Consider the following 23,276-nt stretch of genomic DNA (forward strand, 5'->3'; position numbering starts at 1 on the left):
CTAATAATATTTGCAACTTAAATGTTGCTTTCAAAAAGTTTTGTTTCGTCAGGATATTCGATACATTTTCAAAACTTGAAAAGATACTGAATGCTCAAGCAGCCTAATTTACACCTAGAAAACTCCAGATGTTGCTCTAATAATGCAGTTACCAATTTACTTGAAGTGAAAATCAGCCCTCCTTTTCTGTTTAGTAAAGTAATCAATCACACGATCATGCAGAACTTCTTGGGTTTTTAAATCTATAAGGTTCTCATTCTCAATGGCAATAGAGGACATAATGACAGCCGACTCTGTCAGCTAGGTCTCGTGCTCTTCGCTTTCAAATGATGTCCATCACTCAGTGTGTGATTGCATCACTCAAGGCCAGCCAAGGATGGATTAAGACCTGAGAGGCCCATGGGCCTGTACACCGTGGAGGCCCCCCATGACGTGACTATGTTCACCTTTAAACGCTGCAGGACGCTTGGCAGATTTGGTTGGATATTTCAAATAGACGAAAGAAAGTTTGTATGACTTCACATTATAAAATGATATGTACTTTTTAATTATGAACCAATCCAAAATCATGCATTATTAATTGGGATGTGCATGTTATTCAAATACCAAAATCACTATTTAGTTATTCTGCACGTGTATAGAGGTCTTCAACCCGATCGGAGTCCGACGGTACCCGACAAACCATAAGGTTTTGGGCCAGGTTCGGGTCAGTTTTGAAAGCAGGCTATAGGGTTAGTTACGGGCTGTTCACACCTGCTCTGTTTTTAAATCGTTTTTCTATGTAAACACACACTGGACCAACGTCTTTGATCATTGCGCCTTACATTTAAAAGAGCTTTACTATTTCTAAACACATCTCGAGACACCTGTCTTCATCATTTGCTGTGCTGCATCACCGCTGGTGTCACACATCGACAGTCTGATGAAGTTCAGGTTGCAAAGAGGGCTTAATGTGACTGCTACACATGATTCCAGATTATTTTTCACGGTAGCAAACTGTAGCGTTTGCTGCCTCATGGAAAGTGAACCTGCCTGGACAGAATTACGCTTTTTACATTGATTAAGAATAGGGCTACTATGTAGCAGGAAGTGATATAGGTTATTTTTGTTAGAATTTAATTAGTTTTCAATTGAAGTCCTATGTATTGTGCTATTTAGTTTTTTTTAGAAAATGTGAAAAATTCTGCATAAGGCTACCAAAACACACATGACTTCCATAGACACTAAGTTTGCAATTTTATTTGCAATTCTGGTCAGGTGGGTCTTATTCAGAGCTAATTCAACTTCATTTGGTGACACTAGCTGTGCAGAAACGACACACTTCATCTTTAAAAAAATCAGTGTGTTAATCTTCATGACCCTGTAACTGCCAAACAGTCCTTAAAGGAATTTCACTGATTAGCCTTTTCTGCTCAATGAAGAAAAACAAACTTTTTGTAAATACCTGTTTTTTTTTTATTTTGTTTTTTATAAACATTCTTTCTTGTCTGTGTGTGTATTGAGGACCAGGATTCAGGAGGGGCCACTCCGCTCCATCTTGCTTCACGGTTTGGGCGGGTGGAGGCTGTCCAATGGCTGCTGGATTATGGAGATGGAGCAGAAGTTGAAACAAACTTTGGTGCTCTTCCAGCCCACTATGCTGCAGCAAAGGGAGACCTCACCTGTCTGAAGTTGCTGAATGGTCAAGCTTCAGGGTACAGTGTTACTAGTTTAGACACACAAACAATACAGGTTAATCTCATGTGGTAGAGGGGTATGAAAAGACAAATGTGACAAGATGTTCTTGTGGGTCACAAGTCTTTGTCTGCATTGCATTATTTGTTGGAGCCACTCTCTGTGTTGTACAAATTATGAAAATAAAAATGAAATTTTTTTGATCCAATGAAAGTACAGCCAAACATTTATCTGAAGTAGAAAGATATTTTGTTATGGTGGTATGATTTCATTTAATTTATTGAACAATTCAATCTGCAAATCTGAGACCTTTAGGCGATTTCACTCAATTAATGGAATTGGAGCAGAATGTCCAAAAAACTTTTTTAGAAATACAATAATATTTTTAAGAACATCCTAATGTAACTTTTTAAGGTAATCAGAGATTACATTTATTACCACACATCATTATTTTGAATGTAATAATTCTTGTGGTGTCCTCTTATCCTGACCCAATGTATTATGTAATGAAGCCAAAGAACATTTTAAAAACAACTTATCATAGCAATTATCATATCAGGTTATTTATCCACATTCTCTATGCTTCCTGCCTTTTGTTACTCTCATGAAAATGTGGGTGTCTCATAGCATATGCCCTCCTCAGGTAGTGTAACAGGAAGTAAACATGTGGCAGAGTGCATATATTAGCCTTTATAGTTACATAATCCCACGTTAGTGCCAGAGAACTGGTGTATAATGGATGTACCCTGTCTTTCACATGTCACAACATGCTCAAAGTGAAATATCAGCACTGCATCTTAATATATCTGTACTAAAAGTCCCAATCCTCATGCTTAACACCTAAAGAGATCTGTCCTGGATTGTGCAGTCACTTTTAAGACAACAGTGCAGCACAACATATGCTAAACCTATGCATTTTGAGCTCCATTAACATTTTAATATGTTCTTGGAATCTGTGGGTACCAAAAAACTGTGTCCTACCTAGGCTCAACGCAATGAGCATCATGTAAGTGGTCTGTTCACAACGGAAGGGAAAATGCTGTGCAAAACAATTACAGCCGATCTGAGCAAATATGATGTTTATTGAACAGTTATAAGGAGAATTATATTTCTTTGTGGGCAGAGCAATACACAGCACCATGTCCCCAAAAATAGAAACCAAGCAGCGGTTGTCCCAGCGGCGGTCCCATGCCTGGTGACACAATGTGCTGTCACCAGGCATGGGAAAAACAGTGTTAGAACTGCTCAGTTAAACAAATGTCCATGAAATTGAAAATCTGGGGGTAAAATGTAATTTATTATTATGATATTATTATAATCTATTATAATTTGATGTTCATTAAAATGTATAGTTAACAGTTTATCTGACTATTCAGATTTTGTTTTTTTGTGATTAACTTTTTTACACATTTTACATTTAATCCCCATCACTACCCCTCCCAATACCCAACGCCACCCCAACCCCCAACAAACACTCCTGTGGTCACATAAGCACATTCACACAGAAATAAATAAATTGTCACGATTCCCTTGTTGTCTGCCCTGTGTTTCACTAGTCTTTGTCAAAAACTCCACTTCCCACAATTCCCGGCCCTCATCACTGCCAGCACTCTGTCATTGTTCGCACCTGATTGTCGTTTGTGATCATCCTGTGTCTGTCTATTTAAACCCTGTTTGTTCCTCCATTCCCTTGTCGGTCGTTTTTTTATTGAATGTGAATGTTGATGTATGTTATCTTTGCCTTTCGTGGATGTTTCCCCAGCCTGTGTTTATTCTTTTGATGTTTTTTCGTGTTTTGGTTTCATTTGTTCCTGTTTGTTTGGTGTTCACTCTATTCATTAAAGAAAAAACATCCACTGGACACTTTTGGCCATACTGAGTGCTAATGCATGATAACGGGGTGTAACTTAACTTCTCAGATTAGTTTGACAGAAAGGCTTTGCAAGTGTAAAATTGGGGCAAGAATTTCCTGTTCAATACAAAACCAGGTAGGGGCTCTCTCAGGTGGAAGCAACCAATAAGCCAAATGTCTAAGACCGTATGCATAATAATAAAACAAACATTTTGGGTAGGCGTAGCCCACCTTTGTCGATCGGCCTATGCGTGAGATGGCAGCGACCAGAGTCTGATCTTTCGCCGCTGACAACATGATATTGATGAAACACCTAATGTTATAAGAAGAGCTGCCCCACCTGATCTATATGTATAAGAGATGTCATACTTAATTGGTTTGCCAGGATTTTTGCCAATATTTTTATGTATTGCTGGATCAGGGGAATTGGATGGTAACTCTTGAACTCGCTTGGATCTTTCTCCTTTTTAAGAATCAGACTTATCCGGGCTTGTGTCATTGTTGGCGGAAACTTTCCATTTTTTAATGATTTTGTATAAACTTCTAACAAAAGTGGAGCCAGTTCTGTAGAATAAGATCTAAAAAATTTAGCAGCAAAACCCTCTGGCACCGGAGACTTGCCTGTAGGCAAGGCTTTAATTACCTCACCAAGCTTCTCCAATGTTATCTCAGAATCAAGAGAATTGCTTTGCTCAGTCGTCAGTTTAGGGAGTTCAAATTGTTCCACAAAATTTCTAATATCTTCATCAGTAGACGAAGATGTGGAACTATAGAGATCAAGATAGAATTCTTTAAAATCATTATTAATATTAATGGCCAAGGTAAATATTTCACCACCAGCATATTTCACTGAGGGATTGGTAGAAAAAGACTCCCTCTGTTTTATATATCTAGCCAAAAGCATCCCAACTTTGTCCCTCGACTTGAAGTAAGACTGTATTGCCCTGAATAGACAAAACTATACTTTCCATGACAAAATGGTATTATATCTGTATTTAAATCAGGTAAATTCTCTGAGGCCATCTATATGATTTATTTTCATGTGGCAACACCTCTAAACTCACCTGGGTGTGATCTGAGACTCAGATGTTTCTATTCTAGAATAAATCTTATGGACGGATGAAAAATATGTATAGTCCCTACCAGATTGGTTCAAAAGTCTCCAAGTATCTGTCCAAGATTTTTACACATCCTGTGAAGTGTCAATGTTGCTCTAGGGGGCTTACACACTTTTGCTTCACTATGATCAAGGACAGTGTCCATCAATAGATTACAGTCTCCTCCCAATATTATATCATGATGGGTGCCAGTGGCTTGCAACATGCCTTCAGGATCTATAAAAAAGCCCTGATCATCAACGTTAGGTGCGTAAATATTAGCCAAATTCAACCTTTGCCCCTGAATGCTAAAACAATAATAACTCTTCCTAATTTATCCTTAATCTGTTTGAGACATTTGAATTGTAGATGTTTAATTATCAGTATAATGACTCCCCTGCTCTAACTTGAGCCAACACTAAAAATAATATGTCCACCCCATATCTTCCCAAATTTTTCAGCTTCCTGCCGGGAAAGTATATTTACATGGAAACTATTTCATTTCTTGACACTTTATCCATTATGTCTGACTAGGATGCAATTTCTATGAAGAATAAACTTATGAGAAAATGTATTTGGCTAAAGTGTTCAGTTTATTGATAGTGTTTTCAAAACTGTTGGGCTAGGGATATAATTTGATAAGATGAGGCCTTTAAAGACACTAAAGATCCCATGAACTTCACATAAACCCCCAATGATTAATGGGTAGACAGTAATTGGTTTAACAGGTTCGTAGACATTCACAGAATCTGGTTGAAAAGCACCTTCCTTTTCTCTTATTTCCCTTTAAGTTTAAATTGGTAATCTCATGGTTCAGATGGTACATCTAACCAGACTTTATATTTCAAGATGCCTTTAGCACATGAGAAAATCTTGAGTGAATGAGTGAATTTCATCCTGCTGGCCACACAAGTTGAGATGGCCAGTGACACAGCAGTACAGAGAAATGCAAACGATTGAGTAGTGTGGTGAAGAGGTTGATAGAAGGGAGAATGCATTCATCCATAGATAATGACATGGGAACACCAATAGCCTGTGTGGAGAAAGGATTTCACTGTAAATTTCACTCACAGCTCATATTCACATCAGTCAACCTCTACCGCTCATTTGGAAAGTATGAAATCAAGCCTGTATATACACTCACCTAAAGGATTATTAGGAACACCATACTAATACTGTGTTTGACCCCCTTTCGCCTTCAGAACTGCCTTAATTCTACGTAGCATTGAGTCAACAAGGTGCTGAAAGCATTCTTTAGAAATGTTGGCCCATATTGATAGGATAGCATCTTGCAGTTGATGGAGATTTGTGGGATGCACATCCAGGGCACGAAGCTCCCGTTCCACCACATCCCAAAGATGCTCTATTGGGTTGAGATCTGGTGACTGTGGGGGCCATTTTAGTAACATTGTCATGTTCAAGAAACCAATTTCAAATGATTCGAGCTTTGTGACATGGTGCATTATCCTGCTGGAAGTAGCCATCAGAGGATGGGTACATGGTGGCCATAAAGGGATGGACATGGTCAGAAACAATGCTCAGGTAGGCCGTGGCATTTAAACGATGCCCAATTGGCACTAAGGGGCCTAAAGTGTGCCAAGAAAACATCCCCCACACCATTACACCACCACCACCAGCCTGCACAGTGGTAACAAGGCATGATGGATTCATGTTCTCATTCTGTTTACGCCAAATTCTGACTCTACCATCTGAATGTCTCAACAGAAATCGAGACTCATCAGACCAGGCAACATTTTTCCAGCCTTCAACTGTCCAATTTTGGTGAGCTCTTGCAAATTGTAGCCTCTTTTTCCTATTTGTAGTGGAGATGAGCGGTACCCGGTGGGTTCTTCTGCTGTTGTAGCCCATCCGCCTCAAGGTTGTGCGTGTTGTGGCTTCACAAATGCTTTGCTGCATACCTCAGTTGTAACGAGTGGTTATTTCAGGCAAAGTTGCTCTTCTATCAGCTTGAATCAGTCGGCCCATTCTCCTCTGACCTCTAGCATCAACAAGGCATTTTCGCCCACAGGACTGCCGCATACTGGATGTTTTTCCCTTTTCACATCATTCTTTGTAAACCCTAGAAATGGTTGTGCGTGAAAATTCCAGTAATTGACCAGATTGTGAAATACTCAGACTGGCCCGTCTGGAACCAGCAACCATGCCAAGCTCAAAATTGCTTAAATCACCATTCTTTCCCATTCTGACATTCAGTTTGGAGTTCAGGAGATTGTCTTGACCAGGACCACACCCCTAAATGCATTGAAACAACTGACATGTGATTGGTTGATTAGATAATTGAACAGGTGTTCCTAATAATCCTTTAGGTGAGTGTATGCACCTTTTCTCAGGTGTGTTAATCGACAGACTAAAATGGGTGCCACATCACTGTATCTGGCATGCCAGGAGGGACATCTACATGTAGTGGAGTATCTGGTAAAAGACTGTGGGGCCGATGTGCATCTAAGAGCCAAAGATGGCATGACACCACTGCATGCTGCTGCTCATATGGGCAACCATGCTCTGGTGGTATGGCTTGTGAGTATAACTTTACACACAGATGAAATTTTAACAGGCTAGTTCACCCCAATTAATTAATTTATTGGTCATTTACTCACCCTCATATTGTTTCAAACCTGTATGACTTACTTTCTTCCATGGAATACAAAAGGTGATGGTAGCCTCAGTCACCTTCACATTCATTTTTTTCCCATACAATGAAAGTGAATACTTACATATTACTTACAACAATGACATTGTGCCTAATATCTCCTTTATGTTACATAGAAGAAAGTTATACTTGCTTGAAACAAAAGGAAAAAAAAATTCCATCCAATGTCAATGAATGGTTACACAGACTAGGTTGTCAAGCCTCAAAAAGGATGCAAAATCATCATAGTCCACATACAACTCATGGATTACATTCCAAGTCTTCTTAAACCATGAAATGGCTTGTGTGAGGTACAGACCAAAATTGAATGTCATTATTCACCTAAAATCTTGAAATCTGCCCTAGCGTGAGAGAGAAGAGAGACGCTTGTTCATACTAGCTCACAATTTAACTTTGCACACAAAGGGGTCATGACATGCCTTTTTTTAATTTATTTTTTATAAATATGTTCCATGAGGTTCACTTATAATATTAGTAAAGGTTTTTTTCACATAAAATATGCTTATATTTGTAAAACATGATAATTTTCCACTCTCATTCTGATGCTTGGTTTTGGTACTGCTTCTCCTTTAAGACTTTAAATGCCCTTGCCATCTTGTGTGTTGTTGTTGTAGTTGTGTTGTTGTGGGTGTGGTCAAATACAAATGTCTGTGTGAAATCACAATGTGGTGAAAGTGTCATTTTGCATCTTGCTTTCAATAAACACTCTTTTTGCAGTAAGGAGGAAGTTCTGAGTTCTGAAACTTACAGTGTGTTTTTATAGTACAATGACCTCTTATATGTTAAAAGATCAAGGACAGTTTGATTCCTAATGCCATGACCCCTTTACATTTCTTTGTTAGTGTATTGCACAAGAAAGAAAGTCATATGGATTTGGAACAATGTGAGGGTAAGCAAATAATTACAGAATTTTTATTTCTGGGCATGAATTATCCTTTTAACTTTCCATGCTCTAGTGTCATACTTAAGTACAGATCTACTACAGGTTTACATGTACTTCATTAGGGTTCGATGTGATTTCTCTGTTGCAGGCTTCCTTCACAGACGTTAGCCTGTCTAGTCAAGATAATGAAGGGGCGACCGCTTTACACTTTGCTGCCAGTGGAGAGCACCATCGCATCCTGGAGTGGTTGCTACAGATGGGATCAAAGTTCAAGAAGGATTACTGGGGTGGCACACTTCTGCATGATGCAGCAGAGAATGGGGAGATAGAGGTAGGCCTAAATTAGGCTACAAGTCCCATGTGCCTAAAACTGAATCACAATTGACATTAATTGTGTTATTAAATCATGTGTACAGTTATGAAATTGGACGTTATACATCATTTTCCAGTGCTGTCGAATCCTCCTGAGTCACCAAATCAGCCCAAAAGAGAGAGACGTAGACGGCTTCACAGCTGCAGATCTGGCCGAATACAACGGCCACTTTGAGTGTGCCAGATACCTTCGCTCTGTGGAGAGAAATGTAAGATTTCATTTTTAACAAGAGCAGTGGATAAATTTGCTAATCCATTAGGGTTAGTGATTATGGCTCGCAAATGTTAAAAGCTGCCCATTATTTGAAATCTAATGCTGCTCATATCTTGTTTGTGGAAATATTGAAATCACTGACATATGACATAGTCTGAATGAAAATATTATTGTACTGTTTGTTTGGTTGTTTTGGATTTGTTTACTTTTTTGTGTCATTTTAAAAGGTGCTTTTTAAACTCGAGTCTGAAGCGATGTCTGAACTAACTTCTAAATACAGTTGAACAAAAATGTACTCTAAATGCCATTTGTAGTCAGATTATTTTAGATATAAATATACAATATATATGACACTTTATGACACTTTACTTTCACCACATTGTGATTTCACACAGACATTTGTATTTGACCACATCCACAACAACACGACTACAACAACAACACACAAGATGGCAAGGGCATTTAAAGTCTTAAAGGAGAAGCAGTACCAAAACCAAGCATCAGAATGAGAGTGGAAAATTATCATGTTTTACAAATATAAGCATATTTTATGTGCAAAAACCTTTACTAATATTATAAGTGAACCTCATGGAACATATTTATAAAAAATAAATTAAAAAAAGGCATGTCATGACCCCTTTGTGTGCAAAGTTAAATTGTGAGCCAGTGTGAACAAGCGTCTCTCTTCTCTCTCACGCTAGGGCAGATTTCAAGATTTTAGTTGAATAATGACATTCAATTTTGGTCTGTTCCTCGCACAAGCCATTTCATGGTTTAAGAAGACTTGGAATGTAAACCATGAGTTGTATGTGGATTATGATGATTTTGCATCCTTTTTGAGGCTTGACAACCTAGTCTGTGTAACCATTCATTGACATTGGATGGAAAAAAAATTTCCTTTTGTTTCAAGCAAGTATAACTTTCTTCTATGTAACATAAAGGAGATGTTAGGCACAATGCCATTGTTGTAAGTAATATGTAAGTATTCACTTTCATTGTATGGAAAAAAAATGAACGTGAATGGTGACTGAGGCTACCATCACCTTTTGTATTCCATGGAAGAAAGTAAGTCATACAATCCCAGGAAGCAAAAGCTCTCATCAGTGATCAATTTCTTGCCCTTAAAGGGATAGTTCATCATGAGTGCCCACTCGTGTGACTCATTTCTTTTGACTGACATGCCCATTCCCGTCAAGATCCCCTGAAAAATGAATCACGGCAGAATCTGTTGATCAGGATATGTCATGTAGTGTCCATGTTCTGAGAAAAGGCTTATGTGTGCAGTACAGTACATTTAATAATCTCAATTGCCTTAAGCCTTCTTGTTTGACAAGGTAAATAAGATGCTGCTCAATTTGAGTCATGCATTTTTAAAGGGTGAACATTGTGGTGGAGCGGGACCGGGCTCACCAACTGAACCACGTAGGCCATGGAAATGGATTTCAGATTTAGAGCACTGAGCTGATAGATCAGTCTTTGTGGAGTTCTGTTGGTGTAGGCCCATGTTTTTTCGTTTATTATATATCACAACTGTGCATTGTCCATCTACGTTAATGGGCAATAGAAATAGCACCTGTTTTTGCAGTTCATTCACTGAGTTCAGATTTATTTCTTGGATTTCTTCCAACATACCTTGCTCAGCTGATAAAACACATTTAACAAACTAATCCTGACATGTGATCTAAAATCCATATGAACAAATTCTAGTGGAGCTGAATATTAATGTCCTTTAAGTATGTTGTATAGGGATATGCTGTAAATTTATGATATAGCAAACCTCAGTGGACTATATTGGTTACTCAGCTGTTGAATTGTAAGCATACCACTGACTTCTATTGTAAATGGAGTGTAGGTCAATTCCAGTTTATTTCCATGAACGACTTGGATATTGGGCTGGAAGTTGAACCTGGAAATTTCATTGCAATTTGTTAGATATTTCAAAACAAATATTTTCCTTTTTGGAATGGAACATAAACGAATATATGTGCTATATTAATTTCATATTAGCAAACTATAGTTTTGGCACGTCGTTTAGGACATCTACTTTGTGCATGACATGAGTAGTTTTTCCAACATTTGTTTACAGACAGACTGTTTTTAATTGACACAATCACAATTCCAATGGGTCAGAGTTTACATACACTATGTTAACTGTGCCTTTAATCAGCTTGGAAAATTCCATAAAATGATGTCAAGCCTTTGGTCAGTTAGCCAATAAGCTTCTGAGGTGTACCTCTGGATGTATTTAAAGGCCTACCTTCAAACTCAGTGCCTCTTTGCTTGACATCATGGGAAAATCAAAAGAAATCAGCCAAGACCTCAGAAAAAAAATTGTGGACTTCCACAAATCTGGTTCATCCTTGGGAGCAATTTACAAATGCCTGAATGTACTACATTCATCTGTACAAACAATAGTACGCAAGTAAGTATATCAAAATAACCTGAAAGGCTGCTCAGCAAGGAAGAAGCCAAAACCGCCATTAAAAATCCAGACCACAGTTTGCAAGTGCACATGGGGACAAAGATCATACTTTTTTGGAGAAATGTCCTTTGGTCTGATAAAATATATATTTTTTAACTGTTTGGCCATAATGACCATCATTATGTTTGGAGGAAAAAGGGTGAGACTTTTCCGTGAAGCATGGGGGTGGCAGCATCATGTTGTGGGGGTGCAAAGTCAAGGTATTGGAGAAGCCATCACAAAGCCCTGATCTCAATCCAAAAGAAAATTTGTGGGCAGAACTGAAAAAGCATGTGCAAGCAAGGAGGTCTACAAACCTGACTCCGTTACACCAGTTCTGTCTGGAGAAATGGGCCAAAACTCCAGCAACTTATTGTGAAAAGCTTGTGGAAGGCTACCTAAAACGTTTGACACAAGTTAAACAATTTAAAGGCAATGCTACCAAATACTAACAAAGTGTATGTAAACTTCTGACCCACTGGGAATATGATAAAAAGAAATAAAAGCTGAAAACAAATTCTTTCTACTATTATTTGGACATTCACATTCTTAAAATAGCGACCTAAGACAGGGAAAGTTTTGTTTAAATGTACTTGGTTAAGGTGTATGTAAACTTCTGACTTCAACTGTACGACTTTCAAAGTGGTCTTTATACAGTGGTGTAAATGTTAAAATGTGTAGAAAAAGCATTTAAAGCCAGTTAAGAATTAAATTAAAACTTTTCATTAAATTTAAAGTATCATATCTGATATTTCACACCCCCTTAGTATGAATTAATTACTTGGTCTCCAGTCACCCTGGCCACACTCTTTAATAGATCTAATGCAGTAATATAAGCTGCCTGTCAACATGGGCATGAATAAATGAACAATCAATTGCTCATATATTGATGTGAGAGGCTCAAAACACCACTAGATGTCAAAATTAAACTGACCTGTCTCAACAATAGAGCTCTAATTAGTGAAGGAAGGCAGGTGAAGCATCAGATCCAGCCGGTCGTAGTCTCTACATGCAAGGGGTGTATCATTTACCTTCTCACCAGCAGCCTAGCTCAAGTAGAGGGCCAGGGGCTGAGCTGGTTATGGGATCCACAGGGTTTAGTTTCAGGGTTTGTAACATTCTAATGCTTGGAAACAGATACACAATCGATCAAATAGGTTAGAGAACAGGATGTTTGTTAGCTTCAGATGTGCATCTGATTGTTTATCTTTTTTCCTTTAACCTTACTTCCACTCTAACACATCTGTTCCTGCAGCAACTCATCTGTTCCTCATAACTGTATGTAAACAAAAAAGAATATGAGAAACAAAAAAAATATGTTTGTTGCTTTGGATAAAAGTTTCTGCTAACTGAAGAATAATCTAAAAAGAAAAGTAGGGCTCCCTCCTTAAAACCATGTCATGATCTGGATGATGTGTTTAAAATGCTAAACTAAACAATAAGAGTGTTTTGTTGAGGTCAACATGATCACATAGGAAATCAACGTGTTAGTTCCAAATGTTTTGCCTCCCAAAAAGGGACCACAATACCCCAAATTCCGGACAAGCGCCACATTGTAGCGAATGTTCATGCTTCGAAAATTGCCTGTGCTTTACCTTTGATGTCACATCCTTGTTGATCTATTACTAGTGAGATAAATTTGAAAGAATGCAGTTTTTGGCTCTATACTCTTAGGGTTAAGTTTAGGGTCTGGGTTAATTAAATGTTTCAGAAAATTGGGGCCAGTTCGGAAATCCGAAAAGCATAGTCCGATTTTAGCAGACAAAACATTCAACCTCCTGTCACCGATTTTTCTTGAGACTATCGGTCTGTTGAGGTGGATATGAAAACTAGGGGCAATGGCAGTTAATTGATGCTGTCAAACACATATGCCTTTCTTCTACAGAACACACAGACTTTGTGTTTTTCTTAACTCAATAACATCCAAAACTTTCATGCTCCAAAAATACATAAAAACAGCATAAAAGTAATCCATAAAACTCGAGTGGTTTAATCCATGTGTTTTGAAGCAATATAATCACTTTGAGTGAGGAACAAAGTGAAAATTCAGTTATTTTTCACCCAAAAGCTTCACTTTCTGAGAACGTTCACTTTTATCATGCACACATCAATTTTCTCGCTTGAGCCTTCAAGCTATATGCTTCTTGTACAAGGAGGTGTTAATGAGCTTCTCTTATGATTGCACCAATGAGACTGAAGATGTCAAGATTTACATTTAAAAAGGAACCCAACACTGATTGTATCACTTCCAAAAAACAGAATAAAAAAAAATTGTATGGATTACTTTTATGCTGCCTTTACAGTATGTCTTTTCCAGAGCTTGAAAATGTTGGACCCCATTGACTTGTATGGACAAAAACACCTCAAACATCCTTCAAAAAATCTTGAAGAAAGAATGTCACAGGAGTTTTAGATAGCATAAGGGTGAGTAAATGATGAGAGAATTATAATGTTTGGGTGAACCATTCCTTTAAGCTTAATCATCAATCATTGTGATTATTCTTCTGTTCCTAAAACAGCATTAATTACATCATTAACTATTATGGAATGAAACTGATATAGCCATTTGTACCATATTTAAATCAACTCCTATGACAGAAAAATCTCAGAAAATGCCACATTTTACCTATGTACCCTACATAACGGTTGGCAGTAGATGGTCCCATGTCTCTGGTCATTGCAATTTGAATAACTTCATCAATATAGTGTTCGTTAAAATTTGCTCCCAGACAGTCCTTCCAGTGGAAAAGGCTCTAAAAGTTCCAAATCAACATTCTTTCAGGAATAAAGCATTTTTTTATATATACCCTGGTCATCAGAATTGCAAGTTGCAACAAGGTTGTATTCCACCTCAGAAGGCTTGGGACAGGCCATCTCATTTCCTAACAGTGCCTGTAATTGATTGTTTGGGCCACTGTCCAGAGAGCTGCGTGCTAGGTATTTCCTCATGTTTTGGTTTCATCCCAAAGAGGTCACCCTCTCTGAGCACAACCCTCCGCACAGAGTGTGAGTGCCATCTCTGTGAGACAGCTGCAATCAAATGAACTGATCAAGGGTTTATTTTACAATGTGCATCTATGCTATTTCATGTCCTCTTCAGGCATGGAAATTAAAGGCCAGCTGTCCTAAATGTGTCTCTTCTTGCTTTTATTTTAAGGTTTATTTCAGTACAAAATAAATAAATAATTGAATTAGTGATAGATGATTCTTGTGGGGTGTACAGCCTAGCTCTGTGATTTGTTTATTGCAGGAACTTTCAAGTATTATAAAAACATGCTTGTGGAGTTAAGGGAGTTTAATCATGCATGCTTTTGGAGTCAGCGTGCAGCCTTTATAGACATGCTGGAGTTAATCATCCAATAGGGGGTGGTAAGGGAGATTTTTATGAGTTTCTAAGATAAAGTCCACTATGATAAATCTTTAAACATGTTTCGCAACAAACGTTCAGTCATATTTTAAGAATGTTCCGTTTGTGTTTGACCTACAGTGGTCTGATATTGACATGAAACAGCGATTACCATTTAATAGAGAATGAACAATGACAAAAATCTTTCCTGGTTTTTAACCTGTTCACACAGCCAATTACATTTATTAGAAGTTTAATCTTTTAAATACTTTGACGTCAGAGAAAACTCAGTAAATTGATTTATTTATTATTTTTATATAAGAAAAAGAATGGGACTTGAAGAGGAAATTATTTGTTGCAATGTGGTCATAGGAGCTTTATGTGCAACTGTATATTCAGTGTTTGCTGTTGGAATCTTTATCAATCATTCAGTTCATAATATTTTTCCTTTTTCAACTGGTTTTGCTTCAGGACCCAGATTTTACATTGGACATACAATATACCTTTTTCGAGAGTCTGTGATGATGCGTTTCTGCCTTATTTATCAGTGTTAATCTCACAAAATTGTTTATATTATAAATGTTTTAAATATTGAGTGTAAATGTATAGCAATCTGCTTTGTGTTATATTACCCTGGAATTAGTTTTAAAAAACGAATTACCACAGCTGCGAGAGGATTCCTACGACAGCTGCAAAGAGAGTGTGAAAAAGGTCTATTAATAACATAACATGAAAATAAAACATACATTTTGTAAATTGTTTCAATATTTCATTGGACAAAACATATTTTGGATTTCTATCAATACTTGTTTTTCTTGATTTAAGTGCTGCTTTTGATACAGTTTCACATAGCATTCTACTGGAGAGATTGACTTCCATTGGTCTTACTGGTATTCCTTTGACTTGGTTTAGATAATATCTATCTGGTCGAACACAATTTGTTCAAATGAAAAGTTTTAGATTACAGACCTCAGAGATTATTACTGGTGTGTCTCAGGGCTCAGTCTTGGGCCCTCTTTTGTTTATTATTTACCTTTAACCTTTAGGACACATTTTTTGTAAATTTGGAATACATTTCAATTGTTATGCTGATGACACCCAGCTGTATTTGTCTTCTAAGCCTAATTCAATTATACAGCCTCTGTCACTATTGATCTGACAGAAATTAAATCATGATTAACATGTAATTTTCTTAAATTTAACAGCGACAAAACTGAGATCCAACTAATGGGCACCAAATCTAAATGTAAAAATTATCGAAAATTCAGTTGTTTTTCCTTGAGTTCATGTTAAGAGTCTGGGTGTCATATTAGATATTACTCTAACATTTGAAGCACATATAAATAACATTATTCGGTCAGCATACTATCATTTACTTAACATAAATCGCCTTCGACCATCTCTAACGGCTAATGGCACTGCTGTTCTTGTACATGCGTTAGTCACATCTCGTATAGACTATTGCAATTCTCTTCTTAGCGGAGTCCCACAAAAACTTCTGCACAATCTTCAAATGGTCCAAAATTCTGCAGCTCGGATCATTATGTGAACACCTTCGATAGAGCACATTTCTCCGGTACTCCAAAAACTTCACTGGCTGCCAGTCAAAAACCGGATAGAATTTAAGATTTTATTTTAAATTACTTCATAATTTAGCACCTTCATATTTACGTGATCTTCTTCATGTTTACTTACCAAACCGATTCCTTAGATCTTCTTCTTCCCCTTACTCTTACTGTACTCTCTATACGTTTGACTACTATGGGGCCTAGAGCTTTTAGTTATACTGCTCCTTGTCTTTGGAATTCTCTACCACAAGATGTAAGAAATAGCCCTACTCTGCTAACTTTTATATCACATCTCAAAACCCATTATTTTAGATGATCTTATTTCTGATTTTTAAGAATTGCATTTGTTTGTCTTGGTGTATTTGTATTTGTTTCATTTATCATGTTAGATTATGTAATGCAATTATTGTTTGTGTATTTTAATGTACATGTAAGGTGTCCTTTAGTGTCCTGAAAGGTGCCCACAAATAAAATGTATTATTATTAAATTGTAGTCAGTACAAACCATGTTTGTCCTTGCAGGTGAACCCATGTTTAATTTAGTCTGGGTCGTGTTTTCTTTTACCTTGGCTAGCTTCAATCAAGTGGCTGATTTGCGCTAATATACCAACAAAAAGTCACTACTTTTAAAACACACTAGTTTAGGATAAATGCTTATTTTTAGTAAAGGAAGAGTATATACATAATGATAGTTGGTTAAGTTAATGTAATCTTCCATGTTCAGTACTAGTTTAGCTCAAATGACAGCATTTGTGGCATTATGTTGATTACCACAAAAAATTATTTTGACTCGTTCACCCTTTTAAAAAAACTAAAAATCTGGGTTACATTGAGGCACTTTTAAAGGAAGTGAATGGGGGCCAATTTTTTACGTTAAAATACTCCCTTCAGAATTATAGCCACAAGACATAAAGGATATGTGTGCAAACATGATTTTAGCATGATAAAATCACTTACAAACCATTTCTGTGTTAAGTTATAACCAATTTTACAACTTCATTAACATGACGATGTAACATCAACAAACCCTGAAACGACTGTACAAAAAAATTACAATTTAAACAACTTTACAGCTCAAATAATAAACACGTTTTAACAGAAGACTTAATACATGTACTTTTATAAAATTATAAGCTTCACATTTCTGTATAAACCCTCCAAAATTTGGCCACATTCCCTTCCATTGTAAGTGCCTCACTGTAACATCGAGTTTTGCTTTTTTTTTTTTAAGAAAAGGAGGAATGTGTCTAAATAAATTTTTGTGGTAATCAACATTATGCCACATATACTGTAGATTGAGCTTAGCTTGACTGAACCCAGAACATTCCTTTAAGTGTCCCAGTTGTCCCACTTTTTTCCTCCTACCTGAATGTCTGCGTGATTCAGAGCTCTTACTCTGAACATACATGAACTACTGAGCATTTATGATCCGGAGAAAATAAATTAATTGAGTGTATTGTCACCTATTTTTCCAGGGCATAAATTAAGCAAATAATGGAAATTTTTTCCTTATGAAAACATTGGACCATACCGCAGAAAAAGTGGAGCACGTATTCCACTGCAGAGTAATTAGTACACGTAGTGGGTCTGGTCGGGGAATTCCTCTGCTGAATTCACGGACCAGAGGGCTAGGGAAGAAGGACATCCAGGGAGTGCGAGTTTAGTGGACTCTCCTAGGTGAAAGAGTGCATGTGATCACCTCAGTGGAGGGGAAAGGCACTATGTGCAAGTGGAATAGGAACCTTGAGCACGTATCCCGGTCGAGGTCTTAGGAAGACATGGGTGTCTGCCGGACCGGACGCCAGGCAAGTGTTGCTGACCGAGAGCTCTGCAGGTCCCCAACCCTCTTGATGGAAGTGAGTGCGATCTGGAGGGCCATCTTCCAGGAGAGAGCTCTGAGCTTGACTGATTCTAGTGGCTTGAAAGCGGGTCTCTGGAGGCCTGAAAGGACCACGGAGAGATCACATGAGGGGAACAGGCATGGCCTGCCTCCGGGCGCCTCTAAGGGACCTGATGATCAGATCGCGCTTCCCTAGGGACTTACCATCCACTACATCGTGGTGAGCAGATATAGCGGCTACATAAACCTTCAAGGTGGAGGGGGACAGCCTCCCCTCCATCCTCTCCTGCAGAAACGAGAGCACTGACCTGACTGCGTATCTCTTCAGATTGGGAACACTAATTTGAGAACAAGAGCCACTTCAGAGCATACAGTTGCCAGGTAGAGGGAGCTCTGGCTTGGTTGATTGTGTCTATGACAGCAGGTGGTAGACAACTTAGATCTTCTGCATCCCGTCCAGGGGCCAGACGTGGAGGTTCCAGAGGTCTGGGTGCGGATGCCAGAGGGTGCCCCGTCCCTGAAAAAGAAGGTCCTTCCTAAGGGGAATTCATCAGGGAGGGGTTGTCATGAGGAGCATGAGATCTGAGAACCAAGTCTGTATGGGCCAATAGGGGGCCACTAGAGTGACTTGTTCCTCATCCTCCCTGACCTTGCATAGCACCCGTTCAAGTAGGCTTACTGGGGTAAATACGTAATTGAGCAGCCCCCGGGGACAGCTGTGTGCCAGCGCGTCTATCCTGAGGAGAGCCTCCACTAGGGAGTACCAGCGCGGGCAGTGGGAGGTCTCTTGGGAAGCAAACAGGTCTACCTGTGTTTTGCCGAACCACACCCAAATCAGCTGGACCTCCTGAGAATGAAGCCTCCACTCACCACTGAGCGTGCCCTGTCACGACAGCACATCCACTGCCATGTTGAGTTTGCCCGGAATATGAGTGCTGGCCCCGAAGTAGCGGGAGAAACCTCCGCAGGGCAAGAATTACAGCCAGCAACTCTAGGCAGGCCATTGCACACGGCGCCCTAACCCTGTTTGGAGGCATCTATGGTGACCAGAATGCGTGGGGACACCTGCTGTTGGGGGAAACCTGTACGCAGAAAACAGAGGTCTGTCCAGGGGTTGAAAGTCTGATGGCAGGCGGGGGTGATGAACACACTGTATGTGCCACGGTGCCATGCCCATCTCGGGACTCAAGTCTGAAGCCAGTACTGAAGTGGTCTCATATGCATCAACCCCAGCGGTGCGACCACCGCAGTGATGGGTTGGGAAGCGAAAGCCATGCGTCCAAGCTCCGTGCGAGGGGCACTAAGGGGACGATCATTTTTGACGTACCTGGTGGGGCTTCGCAGCGGGGCGGAGTAGGTAGTGTTGCGTCAGGAGGCAAAAGCGCGTCCCGAGGCCTTGGTGCCAAGAAAAGTCTCTTTTAGGCAAGCACTTACCTTGCTCCACGCACCCGGCAAGGATCCTGTGTAGGTGTCCTCTGAACTCATCAGAACAGGACAGCAGTCGTGGGTACAGGGACTGCCGGAGTGTTGCACCGGGTTGCACGGTTTGCATGCCAGGTGACCCAGGGATCGAGAAAATAGCTCTTTTATTGAGAATGTGGTTACCCCAGCCCGTAGGGGGTGCGGAAAAGGAAATGAGGGTAAATAAATATTCTCCTTCCGGCCCTCCACCGGGGGTCTGCTTACCAGCTCCAGAGCAAACGTCTTGTTCCCTGGGTTGTCCGTCGCAGGAACACCTTCCGGGTCCTCGAGGACATCCGAGAGATGGGGACGTGCGCTTCCTGCGGGGCACTCAATGCTGGGGATGAGAGATGGGCCTAGGTTGAGGCGGAGTTTCCTGACATTTGGAAGCCACAGGGGGCCGCCCTTGGCAAGCAGACGGAGCAGGGCCAGTGCTGGAACAGCGGCGAGGCATGATGTGAGAAATGGTGTGTCTCCGTCTGTGTCTTTACCGCCGAAAAATGCTGGGCGAAGTCATTGACAGTGTCGCCGAATAGGCCAAGCTGGGAGATGGAGGTGTTGAGAAAGCGAGCTTTGTCTACCTCCCGCATCTTGACCAGGTTCAGCCACAGGTGACATTCCTGGACCACGAGGGTAGCCATCGCCTGCCCGAGTGCCCATGCTGTGACCTTCATGGCCCGGATGGCAAGGCCGGTCGCAGAGCGCAGTTCCTCCAGCACATCAGGGTCAGGCCTACCCAAGTGCAGATCTTTAAGTGCCTTGGCCTGGTGGACTTGCAGGAGGGCAATGGCATGCAGGGTGGAGGCGGCCTGTCCGGTGATGCTGTAGGCTTTGTCGGTCGGTGACGACGTCATCCCACAGGCCGCCTTGGTGGGGATCACCAGGCGATTTCCGGACATAGGTGGATCGCAACTGCTCTGTCCACCTGGGGGACCTCTGAGTACCCGTGGGCCATCAAGGGAAGTGAGAGCGGATGAACGAGGAGATCAGTTGCGGACAGTGAAAGGTGTAAGCAGCGTATCCAAGCGTGAGCAGCGCCGGACCTGAAGAATCAATCATCTAGCCTTGAGGGCTGTGGGGAGGACAGAGGGTTCCAGTCCAACCCCACGCTCGTGGCAGCCTGGGCAAGAATGTTGGACATCTGGGCATCAGCCTCAGACTAGGTGTGCCGACCCGAAGGTGGCAGTCTAGTCGAGTAGTCTGTCAGACTTCAGGACGCTCTCCATTGCAGCGGTGAATTCATCATCCAACTCAGCGGGTCCAAGAGAGTAGGCAGACTCTGTGAGCTATTTTAGAGAAATAAATTCTTTTAGAAAAATATTCTCTTTTAGAAGCGCTGTCGAAGTGCCCAGGGGCAAAGCTGCACTGGCGTTCAGAGAAGGAGAAAGCCACTGATACGTGCCGTAGATCCAACAGCAACGCTCTGCAGAGGTGAGTGGAACAGAAGTGATCTCAGCTTGCTGACCTCGGCTCCGAAGAAGAAATCTGAATAAACAGATGCACGATTCCCTCCTTTTATACCCGTATGTCCGGGGCCTTTTCTCAAGTTCAGAGGTAACCAAGGTCTTCAAGAAAGTCAAACTCTCAGTTTCGACTCATCATTGAGTGAGTGGCAGATGAGGAACAGAACATTAGGAAATTTTAAACTGTCTCTCCTTTGCTGCAACTTTTTTAAGATTATTCAACTGACCTATTAATGATTCTGCTGCATGTGTTCAAGATAAAGATCTTGCAAGGGATTTTTATCCAAGTTGCATTTTTCCAGAGTAACTATCCGGAGCAACCATTACAAATTAAGGACTCTGAAATTGCTCAACATCAGATTCCAACATATCACCACAAAGGACATATGGATTTATGGCTTTACCTGTAGTCTCTTCCTGTATCCTCTCTATCAGCATCTGTGTGGCCCATGAGGCAGATGAGGGAATGGAAGGACTGTGTTGCTCCAGCATCCACTGCCTAAGCTAGAATAAAATGATGGAAAGCAAATGTGCCACGGTGTCCACTGGCTTTGAATTAACCCTTCACGAAGAAGCAGATGCATCCTGATCGTGAGTGAGGAACTGAGCTGTTGCTAAAAGGTCACGAAGGACAATAGACCACTTCGTTAATGTAGTTTTGCCCCATATAAGCACATTACCCCTCCCTATGTTTATCTGTTTATAAATTGAATAAGTTCTGGGAAATGTATCCCTGCCTTTGCTCAAGCTGTGTCACAGCGCATTTCGTGCTGTTGGGACATCAAAGTGCCATGCAAGAGGAAATTGGGTGGACCACCTTGCAAAATAGCATGCTGCGGCATATCAGTGCTCCCTTTGATGCTCTGTGCGTGTGTGTGTTTGTAAGAGAGAGAGAGCCTTTTGAGAACACATTTGATATGCATTCTGCATGGAGTCCATTAGGATATAACAGTTTCATCAGGGGTGATCTAAATGTTTCCATATACTCTGCCTTTTCCCTCTGGTAAAGTAGAATCTAGATGTTGGGCTCAGGTACAACTATTTTGCCCCCCAGCTTGGGCCCCCTATTACCATAACTCCCACATATTGTTGTGTGGAACACAACATTGTACAAAAAACACCGCAAATAGCTGTTGTTCAAGTGTATGATTATGATTATGTGCGGCTAATCAAATGGCAGTAGTGTGGGATTTCATTGCAATTCCTTACAGGTCTATGTAAAATAGTTTGCTTTGACACATTACCTGAATTAGTATGTATTATGTGATGATAAAACTCTTTATTGCAGCTCTGGGCAGCTGCTCAGCCTCTGGAGGAGAACTGTCCTATAGAGGAAGAGCTGCGAGATGACTGGATGTGTCACGGCAACCCAGCTCAGATTATTACGGTAACACTTTACGGTAAGGTTACATGAATTATCATGAATTCATGTATTAATTCATGCATGAATTAGGCATTAATTCATGCGTTAATATTTCATGAATCTTCAGGAACTAACACAAATTCAACGTTTTCATTAATGACTTCATGGATGAACAACACCTTAATTAAACCATTAACTAAGATGAGTACATCATCATGAATTATGATTTATCACGCATGATCATGATGTTTTCTTTGTTCACAAAAAAAACATTGGTCTTTACTATCCATTGTGGATAAAGCTACGGTTATGGTACATGAATCATCATGAACTCATGCATAAAAAAAAAGCATTAATTCATGCATGCAGGACTACTCTTCGAATTATTAAAGGAATATACAAAAATCCACATTACCTCATACATGCATACAGGCTAGAACTGTATATCAATTGATGTGAGAACTGTTTTTCTGAATTATGATCTGAGTTATCCAGCATGTTCATGTCTTCTTCATAGCCTGCAGGTAAATGGACAGACCCCAAAATTGGCCAATCCCAGCACATAGCACACCAATTCTGTTGACATTCAAATACAGTAGTCATCATTAACTAAGCATTATCTTTTAATGACTTCATCATGTGTGTGGCCCCTCAACTAAAGTGGTGACTTGGTCCTTTAAAACACTGATGATCAATGTGTTTTCATTATGATCTGAGTTATCCAGCATGTTCATGTCTTCTTCATAGCCTGCAGGTAATTGGACAGACCCCACAATTGGCCAATCACAGCACATAGCACACCAATTCTGTTGACATTCAAATACAGTAGTCATCATTAACTAAGCATTATCTTTTAATGACTTCATCATGTGTGTAGCCCCTCAACTAAAGTGGTGACTTGGTCCTTTGAAACACTGATGATCAATGTGTTATTAATGGTGGCATAACTGTGAAATGACATGAATATGAACATGAAAGTTCAAGCCTTTGCAGACAATGTACTGTGGACAC

The 23,276-nt window shown here is 40.0% G+C and overlaps 1 protein-coding gene across 1 annotated transcript in view; it reads left to right on the top strand.

Moving 5' to 3' along the window:
- The window catches only part of LOC127653736 (espin-like protein), a 54,195-nt gene that overhangs the window by 15,871 nt on the left and 15,048 nt on the right, over positions 1 to 23,276 (top strand). Inside the window, 5 exon segments of the mRNA XM_052140524.1 lie at positions 1,504 to 1,694; positions 6,975 to 7,161; positions 8,326 to 8,508; positions 8,627 to 8,758; positions 22,191 to 22,302. Of these exon segments, the coding sequence (XP_051996484.1) occupies positions 1,504 to 1,694; positions 6,975 to 7,161; positions 8,326 to 8,508; positions 8,627 to 8,758; positions 22,191 to 22,302 (805 nt within the window).

This window comes from Xyrauchen texanus, chromosome 13 (genome assembly GCF_025860055.1).
Source record: "Xyrauchen texanus isolate HMW12.3.18 chromosome 13, RBS_HiC_50CHRs, whole genome shotgun sequence".
NCBI classification, from domain to species: Eukaryota; Metazoa; Chordata; class Actinopteri; order Cypriniformes; family Catostomidae; genus Xyrauchen; species Xyrauchen texanus.